A 20,607-nucleotide genomic window follows, 5' to 3' on the forward strand; every position below is an offset into this window, starting at 1 on the left:
AATTTTTAAATTTCATGTTATTAATGCACCAAAAAATTCGATATTGTTACCGTACTGTATCGAGATGTTCGATATATCGAAAATATTTCTTTCTCATCCCTAGTTGCGGACCATTTAGTAGCTTATTTATATTATATATAATCATTTACATTGGTGCCACCTCGTACGAAACTACATCGATCATTTAAGAATATTTGTGCCAAATAAGTTGGAGACTTTTTTATTACTCGATCATCCTTATTTCCCTCACTCAACAGATTGCAATATTTGAAGGAAACTAAGTAAATTATAATTGTAATGTAAGTACTCGTCTCACATGTTTGAATAAATATAAATAAATATATGAGATTGTCTCAAGTTAGAGTTACTTGATATTATAATGCTTGTAGTACATCCAATAAACAAGTGTTTGCTTCCGATTAACCTCTGGCCCGGACTTGTTCTCATCTGTCGACATTAATTCCAGGGCCGTGCTTATATGGAATCAAATGAGTCCAATGACTCAGGCCCATCCATTTTTTTGGGGCCCAAAAATTTTTTTTAAAAATTATTATATATAATACTAGATAGCCCCACATATGCAGCTATGGAATTGAAACGAAAAATCCAGTTTGTGAAGAATTAGTGCGGCCGAAACATGAATTTTATTATTAAAAAAATCACTCGTAAAATTTTAAGAAATTATCGGCCCTCTTCGAAATCAAAGTCAGGAGTGGATGAATTAATCTAGCTGGCAATAAGTTGTTGGTATGATTTACCAAACCAGTCTAGTTTTCTTATCAAGGTGGAGTAATGGTGGGAAGCATGGCGGATTAAGGACAAGTATAAAAATCAGAACAAATCAGAAAATGAGAATCAATCATATATTACCTTCGAATTAATGATTTATTCACTCTTTCTGAGGCGGAGATTCAAAATTTGAGACTTCCCTTTTGTTTTTGCTTTTGTAATATATACATGAGGAAGTTTCCAAATCATGAAATCTCCTGCTATGAAACTTTGCTTGAGAGTGCATAGAAAAAACCCAAATATTTATTAAAATATGTATTCAGAATTTCAAATATCAATATATATAAAGTATAACGTGATGAAAAATTAAAAACCCTAAAAACCCCATGGAATCAGTTCATTCGTTCACCATATCAGTCTAGCTAAGATCAAAATTCAAAAGTGAAAGGTTGAAAATGTGTATGTTGGGCGTATCAAGAATGTGTGGTGATTGGCTGTAACCGATATGTATATTTGATGTTGAATTCGGTTGGTGAGTAAGACAGCTTTTCCCAGTTATTTAGTTGTGTAAAAAGTGAGAGATTCATTCAAGCTATTAATGTGATACTCATATGAATAATGATTGCATTTAGAACCAAATGCTCATATTACTTATAAAATTTTGTTGACTGTCCCGATCACAGTAGCAAGTGCAGAGCAAAGTTTCTCAAAGTTAAAGCTTATTAAAAATTTTCTCCGATCAACCAAGTCATAAGAAATATTGAATGAATTGACTATGTTATCGTTTGAAAAAGAAATCACTGAACAACTTGATTATACAGACTTGATTAATATTTTTAGCTCTAAAACTGTTAGACGGGTTGTTTTTTAGTGATCATTTTGGGCATGTTTGATATTTTTATTCATTTAGTTTTTTATATTGTCTTTAACGTATTGATTTAATTTGAAAAATTGCTATGAAACTAAAAAAAACATGAACACACATTATGATTCAGAGACCTCTTTTTACAAGTTAGACTCAGGCCCAAATATTGTTAGAATCGATCTTGATTAATTCTAGTTTCCAGCAATTCTTGGCTATCAAGTGCTGTCACCATTACAGGCACGTTCGTTCTAACTTCCAAACAACCGATCGATAGCCACCGAATTTTCTTTTCCTCACATCCATATGATGCAACGTGGCCATCTGCAAAAAGCATTGCGTCACACCCAAGACACTTCTCAACTCAGAGTTTGTTAATTAAGCTTTTTTTCTTCTGTGTCGACTTGTTTTGAAAGTTGATTAGTTATCTTATTTTATTTTCTTTTGTGGAAATTCTGGTGATTTTGCTCTGTTTATCTTCTAAGATTGAAATTATAATATATTGTTAAAAATATATGTATTCTCTTGTGAAACAATGGAATATCCTCTATATGTTTTTTCTATATCTTGAGATTTGATGGTATGTATTTGTACGATCATAACATTTGTTTATCAATAGGTTTGTTGGATTTATGGGCGTTAATGATTCATTTTTTATTTCAAATTTTTTTTTTAAAATTCTTGAAAGGAATAATTTTTTATTCCTAAATAATCTTTGTCTTTTATTTAAAATAAAAATAAGAATTTAGTATTTTTAGATTTGATCTAATAATAAGATTTATTCCTATATTTGATTGACCTAATTTAATTTTGATATTTATCTACTATGATTTGTTTTTGATATTTATTTCTAAGATATAATATCTTATATTTGAATAGAGATTTATTCCTAATAAACTCTTGTTTCCATGTTCGTAGAATTTTGTTCTTATGGAAATATAATTAAGTTAAGATATGAAGATCTATATATATGAAATATTGAGAAAAAAACGTGATGACTTTGATAAGATCTTTACGCAGTTGCTGGAGTTTTTCTTTGAACGTACACGACGTTCAGAGTTGGAGATAATTTTCATGCTGAAGAATTTGAGTGATCGACTCACGTTTATGTTGTGTTGCTGATTGGTTTTAAAGACCCGTGAAGAACAACACTGACGCAGAGTGTTGATCGAAGAGTGCTCTTCTATTGTTTTTAAGGAACTTCGGTTTATATATATAGTGTTGAGTTTGATTTATTTTGATGCATTTTAATTCTTTGGAGTGTAAAAGAATTTGATTTTGTTATTTTCACTAATATTCTAATACATAAATTATAGTAAAATTTATTTAACGTTTATATTCATTATTATTCGAATAAATATGATTTCATACCAAAACAATCTAAATTTAATTGCTAAACTGATTATTAATTAAAAGATAAAAATTCAGACCAAGAGAGTTAACTCGTGGGATAAAAATCAATAAAAGATATGGATAATAAACGGCTGTATAACTCGAAACGAAACAAGGGCATGATTCATATGCTCCGTCCACGATGGTGTCTAATATTTGTGATCAAATCAGCTGTTACTGACGGCCAGCTAGTAAGACTGAATAAGTATAGCTTCCAACTCCAAGCAAGCCAGTTAATAATTATACATTAAGCCGAGGATAAATCACTGTGGAGGCGAGGAATGGTGCATAGGGATCTCTAAACTAATGGGCAGTGATGGAAACCCTAATTAACATCAAACAGAAGAAAGAGCAGTAGCAAAGCTGAATAATAATTAATAATATCAAACAAAATCATCAAACAGTACTGGAAGATCGTGAAAAATCCAAGCACAGACTAGAGAGATAACACTCACACAGATACATATAGCGCACACAAACCTGCGGCAGTCCAAATCTTACAACATATGACCGAGTACCGTACCCAACAGCCAACTTTTCCGCTTCTTCAACGAACCCTAGCTATAGCAAAAGCAGATTCACACCCTATGCTTATTTTTACACGAAGATCTGAAATACTAATCACCACTCGATCGGCAGTGAATCTTGATCTAGCACATCAAATATGATCGGACCGTGATGCTTGATTCCCCTGTGAGAAAGAAACGAAGGAAAAAAAAGGCAGTTTAAGCTCTCGGGAATAGGAGATTCGAAGGAAATCGGAACAGATTTAACATGAAACCCTTTTCCATTCCATGATAATAATTAAAAAAAAACCTTCAAATCTTGAACCTTTAATTAATTTCTTCATCTATCTTGTACATGTAGTACTCGATACGGGTGGCGCTTCTTCTTCTTGCTCGTCATCATTAAGGGTTGACGAATTGGCGACAGTTTTCTGAACTCTTTTGCAAATTTTCAGCTCGGGTAATGATGATCGAGTTGATGCTTGAGCAGCGTATTTGTGGGTGTCATGATGGGTTGGGGGGCGTGGTGGTGGTAGGAACATGGTAATGATGATCGCTTTTAGGTTCTGAAGCGTTGTAGTAGGGAGAGAAAAAGGAAAGTAGTGTGAGATGAGGGGGAGATTTAATTATGTATTATATTATTACAATGTTTTTCGTGCCATTAAATTTCCCCCCTTATATTTTTATTATCCTTTTTTTGGGATTCAGTAGCTATGACATAATATATAACTTATCACAGAAAATATAATTTAAATTCTTCATACTTTTTTTAAAAATTATCATTTCACCTTCTTGAGTTCAAAAATGTGTTGAAATATAACATAAATTCTTGAGTTTTAGGTATAAATAAATTTTAGTTGGGTAAATTCTTTATGTAATATGTAATACACGAAAACTAAAACAATAAATATATGTACAAATATACAAATTTTAAGTATCAATTAAATCATATTAGGTATATAATTATATTATAATTTAGAATTATAAAATTTAACACTTTTTTTAGACAATAAATGTGTATTGTTGAAAATAAAATACACTTGTATTTATTTCATTGATCAAATGACTGATATAATATTCAAAAACTTAAAACTAAGACACGAAAATTAAATCTGAACTTATCTTTTGAGTTATAAATTGAATCCCCAATTAAATTCAACCACAAATCACACACACTCCCCTATTATTTTTCCTATATTTGTGGCCTACTCTAACTTAGGTTTATGTTCATATCTACATGTTTTCTGATGAGGAAAGTGACATGATTGTGGCAGGAGACTTTTTTCTTGATTTATTTTTTCATTAGAACTAAAATTACCCTTTATTGAATATCAATACAATAATTATTAATGCAAACGGAAACGTAGTATGTGTGGTTTTACAGGCAGCTGTGGAGAAATCAGAAGTGACGATTCGTTGTGTTTTTTACTGAAAATAGTATATCTTTATACCACAAAATTATTTTGATACATATATTTTCCCCACAATATTATTTTGATACATATATTTTCCCCACAATATTGCTTATCTATATATTAAGCATGGACAAAGTAGTGATATGTGGTACCACTTTTTTTTGTTTTAGTTCTAAAAAACACTGTCAAAATATCGTAGCAGGGGTTTGGGCATATACATAAAAACGAGAAAACATCACAGAAAAATGAAAAAGAGAACAGGCCAAGGTTTCATCTAAAAGCTATACAAATTATAACAGAGTCATATAACAGCAAAAACCAACACAAATTTATCCAGATAGAAGCAAGATAAGATATAATAAAAAGATTTATGTCAGCTATGATCAAATCCACGTCATCATGTAGAAGTCAAAAAAAATGGTCAGCAAAATCACACGAGGCATTGTGATTTGTGTCTGATCCAAATGAGTCAGTGAAGGCCTGTATGGAAACTATAGTAAGTAATCGTGATGTCACTGTACAACCGGAAAATCTATTTTTTATAATTATCGTTTTACCTTATAAAATTGTTAATAATTAACCATATTATTTTTATTGTATAATAATATGCCGAATTTTATATAAAAAAGAATTAATCAAAGATAAAATTCTGGCACACAAAAGTATTGTACATATATACAAGGCGTAGACTTGGTGCTAATTATAAATAATATATCCAGCTGATTCAGCGGGCCAAATAGGTAATTTTACATGTTAAATGTCTCCATTAATAAATTGATAGTGTAAATAAATATTATTAAAGTTTAACTAAAACTATGATCGTTCCAAAAATATGCAACATAACCGCGTCACCAATTCGGAAGATTGTTTCGAAATTCTTCTTTCCAAGAGGAATTTTGTTTTCATTCATCAAACAATTAGAAATTGAGAGCTTGAATATCAGATTCGGTGTCTGACCAATGACGGAGTTGTGAGGCAATATGTGGTTGACCATGTGAAGAGGACTTGTTCTTGTGGCGTATTTCAAATTTGTGGATATCCATTTTGTCATGCATGCGTGCAGTGCCATTGGTGAAAGTAGACATAGGTTGGAGGATTATGCACATAAATGCTACCATAAAGTAGAATACATGAGAGTTTGTTCTCATATGTTTCATGTTGTGCCTGGACAAGCTGCTGATTACCGCAAAAGAAAGTTATCAACCTCTTTTTGCTCTTGTTTTTAGGAGAAAAAAGGATGTAAGTAACCAAGTAGGGCTCCAGACCAAGCCACACAACCAACACTTAATTACAGGGACAACATCAAAAGCATCAAACATCTCTCTGCAGGTATTTGAACATGTGCTTTAATGGATGTAACATTTGCTGCCAGCTTCAATTTTGAACATGTGTTTTGATGGATATAAAATTCAAAATATAGGGTGCTGCCAGCTTTAATTTTGAAAAGTAAAGGGCTTTGTAGCCTGTTAATTGAATTCAGGGGGCCGTAGCAGTTTTCTCGGATTTTCACCAAAATTCCAACAACTTAATTTTTCATTATATATTATAACTGAATTTCCATTGGAATTTCAACAAATTTATATCTAGGACCTTCTAATTTATGTTCTTTTTTATTTCCACGGCTTAAATTTCAAAGTTCGAATACATAAAAGGAATAATAGATTCGATGTTTTAATATTGTAAACGCTTAAATCCGGAAAAAATAGATTTAGATTTTTTTAATTATTAAATAAATAAATAAAAATTAAAATATCTTGCGGTCTCTAGATCTCGAGATTTGAACCCAATTATAAATTCGAGAAACATACTCTTCTTCGTTCAATTCAAACATTATTCTATTTGTTGCAATATAATAATCTATATAATAAAAGATTTGAGAAATACAAGGTATAAAGTTTGAGACGAGAATTCGGATTCGAGATCTAATGGCAACAACTCTTTATGCATTCATATTTCCATATATTTAATTGAGTCAATAGTGACATTAAGTCAATTTTAATGGTTAAATTGATTTTATAATTCATAATCAAAATTGTTGAATGCATATAAGTGAATGTGATGAAATTTAGTCCGTGGAAGAAGAGAAGAATTCTCATAGGTTTGGCATATCCACGCAATACCACAAGGAAATATAGGAAAGGAATTCAATTCGCAAGCAAAATGTGTCCTGCTTTTAAGTAAAACTTCAAGGGAGAATCATGTGAAACACAATGATTTGTTCAAAAGAGTACTTTTGTGCAATGATATCATAAATTTATCGGCACGAGATGAATCGATCTGATCTAAAATTACAGTGAAAATTAGTATTTATGATAAAAAAAATTATTATTTTTCACTCAAATTAATATATATTACACAATATTTCTTCATAACATAACTAACAAAAAATAATAATTTGTAGTGAAAATAATATTTTGAATATAAAAATAATATTTTTTATTAGTCAAATATTTTTCATTCAAATCAATTGCACGATATTTTTAATAAATTAACTAATAAAATGTTATTTTTTATGCGAAAAATAATAATCTAGACATAAAAATTAATATTTTTAGTGTGTCGTGTTGGATATTCATGTTAAAAAGTTGACTTGAGAGATAATCTCACGTAATCTTTGTGTGTTCAAAATGTGCTGCATAAACAAGAAGCAAAAAAAAGAGCAAATCAGCAAATGCACGGCGCTGCTGGTTGAGAGAAACAATGAGGAAACAGGACGAGCAAACTTGTGCCTATTTGAGTGAAGTGTGATACACGGTTAGAGGTTACATTTATATTTTCTTAGAACTAATTATAAGAAAATTCTCTCTTTTTTATTTTAAAATTTTAAATCAATAAATTCACACAGTCCTCCTGAAACACTCCCAACTCATGCTACAACATATTGATTTTGTTGAGTTAGATTAATTTGAGTGTGATACGACTAATCACTACGTATCAACCCTTTTGTCGGCTAAAAAATAAAATCAAAATTGGCTGAATCGCTATCTATTGCTGTTAGTTTTAGTAAAACACTTTCATAAATTTTGGAACATTCATTTGATTCATTCAACACGTTAAAATTTGAGAGAAAATAAACAATACTGACTTGAGAATTATTTTTTCTAAAAGAATAATGACCGACGATTTTTTATTTTTTATTTTTTGAAATATTATTTTACAAAACAAAGCCAGGACCACGGTTGACTTGGCCAAGTTTTGTTTTAAGCAACGACTTCCAAGTTTTAAGTAAAGACTTGACCAATTTGGAAACTATTTTCCCTTTCTTTTAAGGAACTATTTTCCCTCTTTTTTTAAGGAACTATTTTCCCATTTTTAATTATAAAATATTTGACAAATTATTCCAAAACTTTGAATATCGAAAAACTATTCCGTAATGCATAATTATGTATGCTACTTTATTTGGTTGTACATATATAATATGTAAAGATATATGACTCTTAAAACATAATGTTTTTTACTGAACATATAAAATCTTTAGTAGGTCTTTTGTGAGAATATCTCACGGATTTTTATTCGTGAAACGAGTCCAACGTAACCATATCCATATTTACAATAATAAGTATTAATTTTGGCATAAAAATAAAAATATTTTTTCATTAATTATCCAAATAGAAGATTTTTCTAATAAAATTGATTCGTGAAATCGTTTCACAAAATTTTATTTTTTTTGTAAAATCTTTATATCATAAATTTAACCATATATTTTTCGACGCAGGTTATTTATCTATATATATAACTATATTAAACATAAGTGTAGTAGTGATATGTGGTCTTTGACGTTATTACCAATATTATCTCTATTCATTTCGATAAGTGTAACTTTACCTCTAACAATTTTATAATTATCATTTCACCTTTTGACAATGTTCATAATTACTGTATTGTATTTAATGTTTCATAATAATATGCCAAATTTTACATAAAAATATAATTATCAGAGATAAAATTCTAATACAAAACAAAATTATATAAACATCCAACTCGCAACGTATCCGACGGAATGAGCGGCCCAATTAATGGATTGCAAAAATTTCTCCATTAAAAAGAAATTAATTTTACAAATATAGTAAATAAATAATATTAAAGTTTACTTAATCATGCGATCAATCGAAAGGTATGCAACACAACCGCGTAGACAAACAAACTATTGTTTCAAGATTATTCTTTCCAAGACCAAAGTCAAATTTAATATTGAGTCAGTCTACTATATTATTAATTAAACTTTTTTTTTTTAAACTTTGATGCCTATAAATACAATTGCATATATTGTAACATGAATTTCAATAAACATCGTCTTCAATTTTCTTCATGGCGCTTAAATATTTTCAGCTCTTGTTTTGTATCACTCTATTTTTCCTAGTTTCTTCTGACATTGGCCATGCCACGAGACATGCGCCGGATGAGAAAAACCTCCACTCCCCTTTTGAGTTCATCAAACACTTAGAAGGGTGTCACAAGGGAAACAAATCGAAAGAAATCCATCGACTCAAGAACTACCTTCAAAAGTTTGGTTATCTTGATGACCTAGACCAAGGGAATGCCGACGACGACACTTTTGACGACGCCCTTGAGTCCGCCGTTAAAACCTACCAAAGCAATTTCCATATTAATCCGACCGGGATATTGGATGTTAGCACGGTGTCGAAAATGGTCGAAACTCGATGTGGCGTGCCCGATATAGTGAGAGGGGAGAACTCGATGCGAGCTGATAGGAAAAAACACGACTCTGGTCCTGTTATCCATGCCGTGGCACACTATAGTTTTTTACCTAACCGTCTGAGATGGCCACCTACTAAAACACACCTGACCTATAACATTTTACCCAATACGCCACGCAATGCGGTCGGCCCCGTGAGACGGGCCTTTAACCAATGGGCATCCGCCACTCATTTCACATTTTCACAGGTCCAAAATTAAAATGAAGAATATTTTCCAACCAAAATTAAGTTAGTCGATCAAGAAGCTTCCTGGTCCACCAAAGAAATTTTTTTCATGGTCGATCACACTCTTAATGGTCGACCAAGTTGTTGTGTTTGCCGGGTCGACCGTGATCATCTTGGTCGACCCGACATAATTTCTTGGTCGACCAACTAATTTTTGGTCGACCATGTGTGTAAATTTTTTTTGTTATTAAATCATTTTGCTCATTATAATTATCATATTTGTTTGTGCACTTTGTAGAAATGCCAACCGTTATTGTTGTTCATTTTGATGGGAAATAGGAAGTGACAGAGGGGCTGGTTTATAAATGGAATCCAGGGGTCAATGCAAAGTTTGTTGCTATTCCAGTGGATGATGATATTTGTTATTTTGAAAATTTAAAAAGTGAACTATATAGAGCTGGGAAAGTAGAAGACACTGCCAACTTGAGGTTGAGTTATCTTCTAGATTTTCCATGCAACATTCAACCAATTTATATAGAGAATGACCATGATTTGAAAGCATATCTGTATCTTGGTTGTCCGAGAAATAGGCCAGTGCTTCAAGTTGAAATTGAATGTGTTGCTTCTTTTGATTCTTTTGATAATGTGCACGGATATGGTATTGATGAAAACAATTGCAATATTAACGAACAGAGTCATTTTGATGATTATTTTTACTTGAATATTGTTTCTGTGGATCGTAATAATAGCAGTGATTTTTTCGACGAAGCGCATAATGTGGATGTCATGCATGTGGATCATAGTAACACATTCGACGAAGCGCATAATGCGGATGCCCTGCATGTGGATCGTAGTAACACAGACGAGTTATATGACGAAGCACGTAATGATGCAATTGAGGTCGAGGCAAATTTGGTTCAAAGCAATGACGCAAATTTGGATGCGGATGTGGATATTGATATGACACGTTTTCATTCACGGATGGTTCAAACTTGTTTGTTGGTCAAGAGTTTCCAAACCGAGAAGCGGTGAAAAAAGAGCTAATTAGAATAACTTTGGAAGCTTGCTTTGAATTTGAGACGGTTAAAAGTACCCAAAAGGTGTACGCCGTAAAATGTGTAGCGTCTGATTGTAAGTGGAGAATCTGGACCTCTTTGATTAAGAATGATTCACGTGCATTCTCCGTTAGAACATATTGCAATACACATACATGTGGTTTGACTGGCAGACGAAAGAGAATCCGTGGAGCGAGTTCTGCTGTTGTTCGTGATATGTTAGTGGATAATTTCCAAGGTCATCCAGTGCCAATGGTACCAAAAGCGGTGATGGCGATGATGCGCAATAGTATGAATGCTGATATGTCATACTACAAGGCTTGGAAAGGGAAAGAACTAGCAGACAATATGTTGAAAGGTGATCCTACGCAGAGTTTTACTAAATTGAGTTGTTATTTGCACATGGTTGAGCAGATGAATCGAGGAAGCATAACAGACATATTTGTCGACGAGGAAAATCGATTCAAGTATATGTTTCTTGCTTTTGGTGCATGCGTTAGAGGATATCGAAGTATGCGAAAAGTTGTATCAATTGATGGTACGTGGTTGAAGGGCAAGTATAATGATGTTTTACTGGTGGCATCGGCACAAGATGGAAATTATCACCAATATCCTTTGGCGTGGGGAATCGTAGATGTCGAGTGTACTTCTTCATGGAGTTGGTTTTTAACGAAGTTGTTAGAAGTAGTACCTGACGAGGATGAATTGGTGATAATTTCTGACAGGCATCAGGGGATCATTAATGCGGTTTCTACTGTCTATAGAAATGCGCATCATGGTCATTGTACGTGGCATTTATCCCAAAACATGAAGACTAGATGCAAAAAAAAGACTGCAACCGAAATGTTTTTGCACATTGCTAAAATTTATAAAACTTTCGAGTTTGATATTGCATACAATGATTTTAGAAATAGATATCCTGAGGCAGCGCAATATTTTGACGAGAGAGACTCACTTGATGGATGGACTCGAGCGTATTGTCCGAAGACCCGTTACAATATTATGACGACAAACGGGGTTGAGTCGATCAATGCTAGACTACTTGAAGAAAGGAAGCTGCCAATCATTGCACTCTTAGATTCTTTGCAGAAACTGGCCTCATCTTGGTTTGCCCGATATCGCCACGCATCAATTGTAAGTAACACTGACTTGACCCCTACGATCGAGGGGATTCTTCGTAGCAGGTTCACAGATGCCCAAGGAATGCAAGTTTTTGAATTAGGACGTCTGGAGTTTGATGTTAGGAGTCGTGGACATTCGGCCATAGTGGACCTTGAATCAAAAAGATGCACAATGTCGAGTTTTTGATATTGATAGAATCTCATGTGCTCATGCCATCGCAGCTAGTTTGTTAGCGAAGATTGATTTATACGATATGTGTTCAGAGTACTATTCTACAATGTCATGGTGCATGGCTTACTCAGAGACTGTGTATCCCGTTCCGGAAGAAAATGAATGGCCACGCAACATTAATTTTCCATTGGTGTTGCCTCCTTTGTTAGAGAAGAGAGTTGGCAGAAGAAAATAAAACAGAATACCTTCGATCGGTGAATTCAGAAAGAGATAGCTTGAGGGTCGACCAAAGTTTTATTTTTGTTCGACCATGAGCCTAATGGTCGACCATTAGCTTGATTGGTAGACCATAAGTTTATTTTGGTCGACGTTGAAGCTCATGGTCGACCATTAGCTTGTTGGTCGACCACTATTTTTCTTTGATCGACCATCAAGCTATCGGTCGACCATGAGGATGATGGTCGACCATGAGCTTTATGGTCGACCATCAAGCTGTTGGTCGACCATCACCCTCATGGTCGACCATTAGTTTTGTTTTTTAAAAAATAGATATTAATAATAGTCGAAAATATGTAACATAATTGTGAAATTAGGATAGTTGTGAGATTATGATTCCGTTATTCATATATAAATTAAAACATGTAAGGTAATGCAATTACGATTCATATTTTTTGTTGTCGTGACACGTGTCAATTATTAAAATATATAACATAATCCTGTTTTTTTATAATGTAACAAAATACTGAGATTGTGACGAAGTGATTCATATGTAAATTGAAATATATAACATAATCTTGACATTACGATTTTTTTAAATTTAAAATATAATAAAATAGTTCGATTGTGATTCCACGATTAACATTTAACTTAAAATATATAACATAATCCTGTTTTTTTATAATGTAACAAAATAGTGAGATTGTGATGAAGTGATTCATATGTAAATTAAAATATATAACATAATCTTGAAATTACGATTTTTTTAAATTTAAAATATAATAAAATAGTTCGATTGTGATTCCCAATTAACATTTAACTTAAAATATATAACATAATCCTGTTTTTTTTATAATGTAACAAAATACTGAGATTGTGACGAAGTGATTCATATGTAAATTAAAATATATAACATAATCTTGAAATTACGATTTTTTTAATTTAAAATTTAGCAAAATAGTTCGATTGTGATTCCACGATTAACATTTAACTTAAAATATATAACATAATCCTGTTTTTTTTTATAATGTAACAAAATACTGAGATTTTGACGAAGTGATTCATATGTAAATTAAAATATATAACATAATCTTGAAATTACGATTTTTTTTAATTTAAAATTTAGCAAAATAGTTTGATTGTGATTCCACGATTAACATTTAACTTAAAATATATAACATAATCCTGTTTTTTTTTTATAATGTAACAAAATACTGAGATTTTGACGAAATGATTCATATGTAAATTAAAATATATAACATAATCTTGAAATTACGATTTTTTTAATTTAAAATTTAGCAAAATAGTTCGATTGTGATTCCACGATTAACATTTAAATTATTTATGTGATGAATTATGAATTTACGGTTCTAAACCCTAAACCCTAAAAAACCCTAAAACCTAAAGAACGAAGGTCGACCAAAACGCAATGGTGGTCGACCAACAAAATCTAGTGGTCGACCAGACAAGCTATTAATCGACAAAAAAGGAAAGTGGTCGACCAAAGAAGTCTATTAGTCGACCAACCCCAAATAATTACATAAGACGACGTTCCAATAATGACATAAAATTGTCCAATACATCACAATAATCACCAATCATTGAGGAACATATTACAAGCTAAAAAATATCTAAACTCAGATACTAATCTATCATATAAAGTTAGTACTACTTGCGCGCTCTTCCTAGACAAAGAGTATCCAGCAACAGCTAACACAAATGCTCCCGAATCTTCACTGTGAAAAAAGAAAAAAATCAACAGTTAATATTTGTTGTAACATTAAAAAAATGAATAATGAAATAGCAGACGGAATAACGTACTGTATAATCTTGGCACGGAATTCATCATGTAGTTTTATATTCCATGGCCTCTCGGGTTGTGGGTTGTTCCCAACAATGGATAGCAGACGAGCAGCGTTTATAAGTATAGGCTCTATTTCTTTATTCAGATCTTTGAATTTGGGATCGTGCCTTCGCAGCAAGTCATATATAATGCACTTATTCACTCCTGTCACGAGTTTTAGCGAAAACCAGCCCCGATCTGTGTAGACAGGGATGAGAATTCTTCGTGCCTTTTCCTACGAGAGACACGGCCATTCTGGATCACTACCTTTGACTTTGCTCACAATCCGTGCCATATTTATTTTGAAATCGATATCTTTATCTTCGGCCAAAACTGAGATTGCACCGTAGAAATGTCTGTCCATCAACAAATCATCTGCCGACATCATTTCAGGATGTCGGATCTGCATCTCAACCAATCCACGGAGAGCTTCGCCGAAGTGCTGAATTCAACATAACAAAAGGTTTTCAATGTTTTAAAAGAAATCCTCTACAAATTTAAACTTTATAAAAGATTTATTTAAAAGCTTACAGAGAAAGTGACATGCGAGTTTGCGATCGCCATGGGTCCGTAGAAAGACTTCTCATATTCGGCGTAAAAACCTCGAATCCTACTAGGCGAACGGTCGAGCATCGATGCCCTAACTCGTGCAAGCGAGTTGTTTACCTTCAGTGTCACGGTCTCCGCAAGTGGCCTCACACCGTCATCTATAAAATAATCAATTGTAACAACTTTAATGCAAATATGAACAATAAACAAGGTATAGTTAATAACCTCTCGACGTGGTCCCCTCGCCTCCTGGCATATGCGCATCTGGAGTCACTTGAATATCTAAAAACATAAAGTATATTGTTTAATATACTATACATAAATATAAATATAAAAAATATGCATTACCTCACCTCCTGCGGACTCCTCTGGAATGCCTTGAAGGTTAGGCTCAAATATCTGTTGGGTTTGGCTACTACTGCCAATTTTCTTACCCGTATTATCAGCCACACCTAACAGTGTACATTTAACAAATTAGAATAATAAGAAATTTAATGCAAATATGAATAGACAAGGTTTATTGTAATAACCTCTCGACGTGGTCACCTCGCCACCTGACTTACGCGAATCCGGAGTAACTTGAATATCTAAAAATAAAAAGATTGTTGTTTAATATACTATACAAAAATATCAAATCAAAAAAGTGCATTAACTCACCTTCTGAGAACTCCTCTATAATGACCGGAAGGTTAGGCTCAAATATATGTAGTGTTTGGCTAGTACTGTCAATTTTCCTGGCCAGATTATCATCCAACCCTAATAGCGTACATTAAACAAATTAAAATAATTATGAGAATTGTACTAAATCATTATATTACATAAACATAAATATAATTAATAAAATTAACTCACCAAAATCTGCCTTGGACGCTTTCCTCTTCCGCCCTCTGGTATATGCTATGCTATAATCTCTGTCCTGCTGCACTGGCATGTTAGACCTCATCTCAGCAAAACCAGCTCTAATCTGTTCAGTCAAACTCAATCTCAACTCATCGAGACCAAGATTGAAACTCGATTTCAAGTCAACTAGAGCTTGATTTATGCTCCTGATAGACGCTCTGGTCTCAATAAATTCTGCTGACATCTTAACATGCATGGACGTAACAGAATCCTCCAACGCAGTCAATCGCCGCTCGAAACGATGCTCCAAGAGTGATGGGCGGCGGGAAGGATTGAGTCCAAAGTGGACTTTAGGACCCGTACGCATAGGAGAACTGGTGCTAGAGCTGGATCTATTGAGATCACCAGGACGAGTGCCGGAAACGTCAGGAGATTCATGTGCAGGAGGTGTGTGCTGGACAGAGGGAGGTGAATGTGCGGAATGCATGTGCTGGACTGAGGGAGACTCCAGAGGGTGCTCGCTACATATGACTGTCTGACGCTGCCTCCAGAGCTCGAGTACCCGAGTGGTGACCGCATCGGGCGCAGAATCAACAAAATCCCCGGTCGTATAATACGTTGAAACGAGCTCCTCAGGAGTAGGATTCAAACATCCAAGACAATCCTACATTTAAATAATAACGTATCAGATTAATTAAAAAGTAAGTACACATTTATTATATCAAATCAATTCATATTACTTACATCTATAGCAGAATCACCAAAGGCTGCAGTGACATCAACAGCAGTTGGGGCACGGTTTGACGGCCACGTGTTAATCACCCATTGAAACATCCTGGGCAACATCAAACCGTCCACATCTCTTTTCCTTGCAAACTTTTGTGCCACGCTCGGATAATATTCATAAGCGAGGATCTGTAACATAAATTTAGAACAATGTTATTAGTAGAAATAAAGATAACAAATCCAGTTTTAACATTCAAAAATTAATATACCTGCAGAGGCAGCACAAAACCACCGACAAGGAAGCTGTCATCAACTTCTTTCCGACCCTGTGCCTCGGTGAGGTAATTATATCGCCCTAAAAGGTCCTTCTTCAAACATCGGACCGCATCACGAAAGGCTACTCTACCCCACGGATAGCTGTTAAACCTATCCAAATCATCTATAAGCCTCAGGTATTTAGGGTCGATCTTATTCGTTTTTTTCCTAGTCCCCTCACCGAACACAAAAAAACAGAAGTAAAGACTAGCCATCTTTAACTTCTCCACGTCTACACCAGTCTCATTCTGCACTTGAACACTCATCTTTGCCTCCAATTCACTCAAAACAATCTCAGACTTACCGCCAAAGTGTCTGGAGCCAAAGACACCTCCCTCTGGTTCATCTACAGGCTCTGTACCGCAATCGAGGCCGGTTATTAAACAATACTCTAACAAAGAAAATCTAACCGGCCTCTTGCGCACCACCATCCAAAACTCATCACTACCCGTGTCAACTATCTGATTACTCATCAAATACCACATAATTTGACTAGAAATATTTATATCTCTATGATACCTAACCAAATTACCAAAAGGAGACTGCTCCAAAAAAAGGGCTCTCTCGTCGTTGTTGAGGTAGTGAACAATCTTCTCTGAAACCTCTTTATATCTTGATTCGAGTGTCAGCTTGCAGCGAAAAATTGCATCACTGCCTAGTTTTCTCGGCAAATATACCTGTCACAAATACAAATATATTAGAATAAAAATTAATATTACATTGAACCAGCAAGCGTTGGTCGACCAACCCACGCTTGGTCGACCAAGAGAAGAAGTGTGTTGGTCGACCAACCCACGCTTGGTCGGTCAACCCACGTTTGGTCGCTTGGTCGACCAACCCACGCTTGGTGGACCAAACGTTGGTCGACAAAAGCTTCTTGGTCGACAAACCCACGATTGGTCGACCAACCAATGCTTGGTCGACCAAACATTGGTCGACAAACACACGATTGGTCGACAAAGCGTTGGTCGACCAACCCACGATTGGTCGACCGCTGCGTTGCGCGGTCGATCAATCATGGGTTGGTCGACCAACGCTTTGTCGACCAAGTGGTGGTCACCAAACCACGCTTGGTCGACCAAGCGCAACAACACAACACACACGCACCCTTTCTTCCTCAACACGACGATTCCACCATTTCTTCCTCAACACACGCACGAACGATGAAATGACAGAATCAAAGTGAACATACCATATTTTGGACGACCATTTCTCGGATGCCTTGCAAAGAAAAATGTTGAAGAAGGGTTTCGTCGATTCAGCTGCGCGGATTAAGTCGACGAGAAAACGAGGGCAAAAGAGTCGAAGCGAGTGCGTAGGGTTTACAGTAAAGTGAAAAAGTTTAGGAGAGTATAAATGATTAATCAATTTTAAACTTAAAAAAAAGATATTTACGTAAATCACCGTCCGGATTTTTTTTTTAAATAAATCACCAACGATCCTTTTTCCCTAAATTTCCCCTGATCCCTCTACTCTCTCCTCCCATTCCTCCGCTCATCTCCTCCCTCTTTCTCCATCTTCCCTTTCTCTTTTCTCGTTTCCCTCCTCTCTTTTCTCCTCACCCTTTCGTTCTCTCTTTTTACCTCGAGCTTTGCTAAGAATTCTTCTTATCTAAAATCTCAAAGGCCCATTTTTTCCCTCACTTCAATGACCCAATCCAAGCTCAAACTCCTCGTCGCCAAATCACTCCTTCTTGCGGTTATATTTTTAATTAGATTTCTGGCGTTGCGATTTTGTGGTACAGCAGCAATGATTTTAGCTGAGTTATCTGGTAATGTAGTGTCGCGCTTTATGACAGATGGTAAAGATCGGAGCTTTGTTAATGTGAATTCGATTGGATCATCGAAGATGCGTGGATTCATCGTTTTGATTTCTGGGTTGCTTTTGTTGTCTGTTAGTTGGGATCGAATCGAATGTTTTCCTTTATCTCACGTGAATGTTAGCGGTAATGGTCTTTTGGTGTTTGCTAGTGGAAATTGTCTGAGGATTTGGCCTATGTTACTTCCTTTCTTATCTGGATTTTCGGGATATTATGAGCGGGTGTTATCGAACTGGGGTGATGTTGGAGAGCTAGGTGCAAAACGTGTTCGTATGATCACTTTGTTTTTAACAACTGTTGCTCTTTTTATACCAGCTGTCATCAGTATGTTTGTGTTTGAAGCTGAGGGTGATAGCATTTCCTTGCCGAGTCTCGGCTGGCCACTGGCAAATACTGTGGTTTTTGGTGTGCTGATGAGTGAGAATTGTACCGATGAGAAAGCGGCTGGTTCAATATCAATGCCGTTTTTCTTGTTCTTGTTGGAATATTAATTACCCTCAAGTCTCTGGAGCGGATTTTAGACCCTCAAGAGATTTCTACTAGCAGTCTGCTGGCAGTTTCGATTGGAGGGCTGGTTGTAAATGCTGTCGGTCTGATCTTCTTTCATGAGGAGCATCACCATACACATGGTGGATCTGGAGCATGTTCCCATTCACATTCCCACTCTCATAGCCATTCGGAAACTCATACCCACTCCCATAACAAGTCGAAATCCCATTCCCATTCACACATAGATAGTTCATTACTGTGGTGAAAAATTCCAATGAGAAATTGGGTGTGAATCAGGATAGCAAGTGTAGTTTTGATCATAAACACAACAAATGTCATCATGACGATCATGATCACCACCACCGTGGTCACCAGCATGAGGGCCGACACCACCACCATGCTGAGAAACCCAACCTCAATCACAACCACGATGGCCAATACGACCACCATCAACATCATTCTCACGTGGATCATTATGATAATAATCATGGTCTTACTGACCCACTATTGGAAGGAAAGGAAAAGGAGAAGAATCACCATCACCATCATCATATTGACCACAACATGCGTGGCATCTTCTTGCACGTCTTGGCAGACACATTGGGAAGTGTTGGAGTAGTTATTTCAACCCCTATTAATCGAGTACAAGGGATGGTTCGTCGCTGACCCTGCCTGCTCAATATTTATATCTTCCCTTATCGTGTTATCTGTGATACCTTTACTCAGAAATTCTGCTGAAATCTTGATGCAAAGAGTTCCTAGATTTTGCGAGCATGAGCTCAAGGAAGCACTTAATAAAGTGATGAAGCTCAAGGGCGTGGTTGGCATTCAAATCTACATGTCTGGAGTTTAACTAACACAGATGTTGTGGGAACTATCCATCTTCATGTCTCGGCAGATTCTAACACGCCTTTCGCAAAAAAAAACAAGTATTGCACATTTTACAGGACGCTGGGGTTAAGGATTTGACCATGCAGATTGAATCTGTAGGCTCTGATAAAAGAAATCAAGTCTTACAGTTCTCCTGGCTTAGTATCGTGTCAACAGAGTGCCGCACCCACAGTTATTTTTGTCTGGCAGACGGGACGTTGATACAAGCGAAACATACTGTTCCATTGAGCATAATAGCCGCTTATATTTATGTATAGAGTTCTTTATTGTTGTGAATAGCTGTTGATGAGATTTTGATAGCTCAAATCCATTCAAATACTGGCTCATTCTCTACTCGGGAAAATTCCAAGATTTCTATATAATCTAGAGTTTCGGGATGATTATACTGTTGCGACTGATTTTGGTTGAGCCTACAACATGTTAAATAATTTAAATTGACCAAGTGAATCAGACTAAAACGAAGTATACATGTGCAACGATTGTGACTCGATACGCTAATATATTTCATTCAAGAATGAGGCCAAAATGGTGTATGTGAAAAAGAAACGAGAGCTTTGATATGAAAACAATTCAAATTAAAAGATTATTTTTTTTCAGAATTTCAGTGTTAATTTAATGAAAAGTCGAGTAATGTGTTTATATAAGACATAAAAATATGTATTTATTGTGCCCAATCTAATGGAGAGATGAATGGAGCTTGGATGTAAAATCACCGAGTGGTTATCCTAACTTGTCCACGAACGATCCAATGAGATGTTTCAATGTCGTGCAGTTGTTATTTGTT

At 34.9% G+C, this 20,607-nt stretch overlaps 2 protein-coding genes, 1 long non-coding RNA gene and 1 pseudogene across 3 annotated transcripts; 2 read left to right on the forward strand and 2 right to left on the reverse strand.

Annotated features, from left to right (window-relative positions):
- Window positions 1-3,337: 3,337 nt before the first annotated feature.
- Window positions 3,338-4,118, reverse strand: LOC142515314 (uncharacterized). Its single transcript, XR_012811171.1, has 2 exons — window positions 3,815-4,118; window positions 3,338-3,674 (listed from the first exon to the last, which is right to left on the reverse strand). It is a non-coding gene; the product is annotated as an uncharacterized LOC142515314 (long non-coding RNA).
- Window positions 4,119-9,194: 5,076 nt separating this feature from the next.
- Window positions 9,195-9,821, forward strand: LOC142515325 (metalloendoproteinase 3-MMP-like). Its single transcript, XM_075619794.1, has one exon. It carries the CDS (start codon window positions 9,213-9,215, stop codon window positions 9,819-9,821), a length of 609 nt encoding a protein of 202 aa, XP_075475909.1. The 5' UTR covers window positions 9,195-9,212.
- A 4,608-nt stretch (window positions 9,822-14,429) lies between these two features.
- On the reverse strand, window positions 14,430-17,926 carry LOC142532865 (uncharacterized). The gene is made up of 10 exons (XM_075641868.1): window positions 17,817-17,926; window positions 16,579-17,301; window positions 16,328-16,498; window positions 15,596-16,247; window positions 15,401-15,499; window positions 15,274-15,330; window positions 15,097-15,195; window positions 14,969-15,025; window positions 14,726-14,901; window positions 14,430-14,636 (listed from the first exon to the last, which is right to left on the reverse strand). The coding sequence occupies exons 1-10, from the start codon at window positions 17,832-17,834 to the stop codon at window positions 14,430-14,432; spliced, it is 2,259 nt and encodes a 752-aa protein (XP_075497983.1). The 5' UTR covers window positions 17,835-17,926.
- A 165-nt stretch (window positions 17,927-18,091) lies between these two features.
- Window positions 18,092-20,206, forward strand: LOC142537120 (uncharacterized; annotated as a pseudogene).
- Window positions 20,207-20,607: the final 401 nt, after the last annotated feature.

Source organism: Primulina tabacum, chromosome 1, assembly GCF_025594145.1.
Source record: "Primulina tabacum isolate GXHZ01 chromosome 1, ASM2559414v2, whole genome shotgun sequence".
Classification (NCBI taxonomy): Eukaryota; Viridiplantae; Streptophyta; class Magnoliopsida; order Lamiales; family Gesneriaceae; genus Primulina; species Primulina tabacum.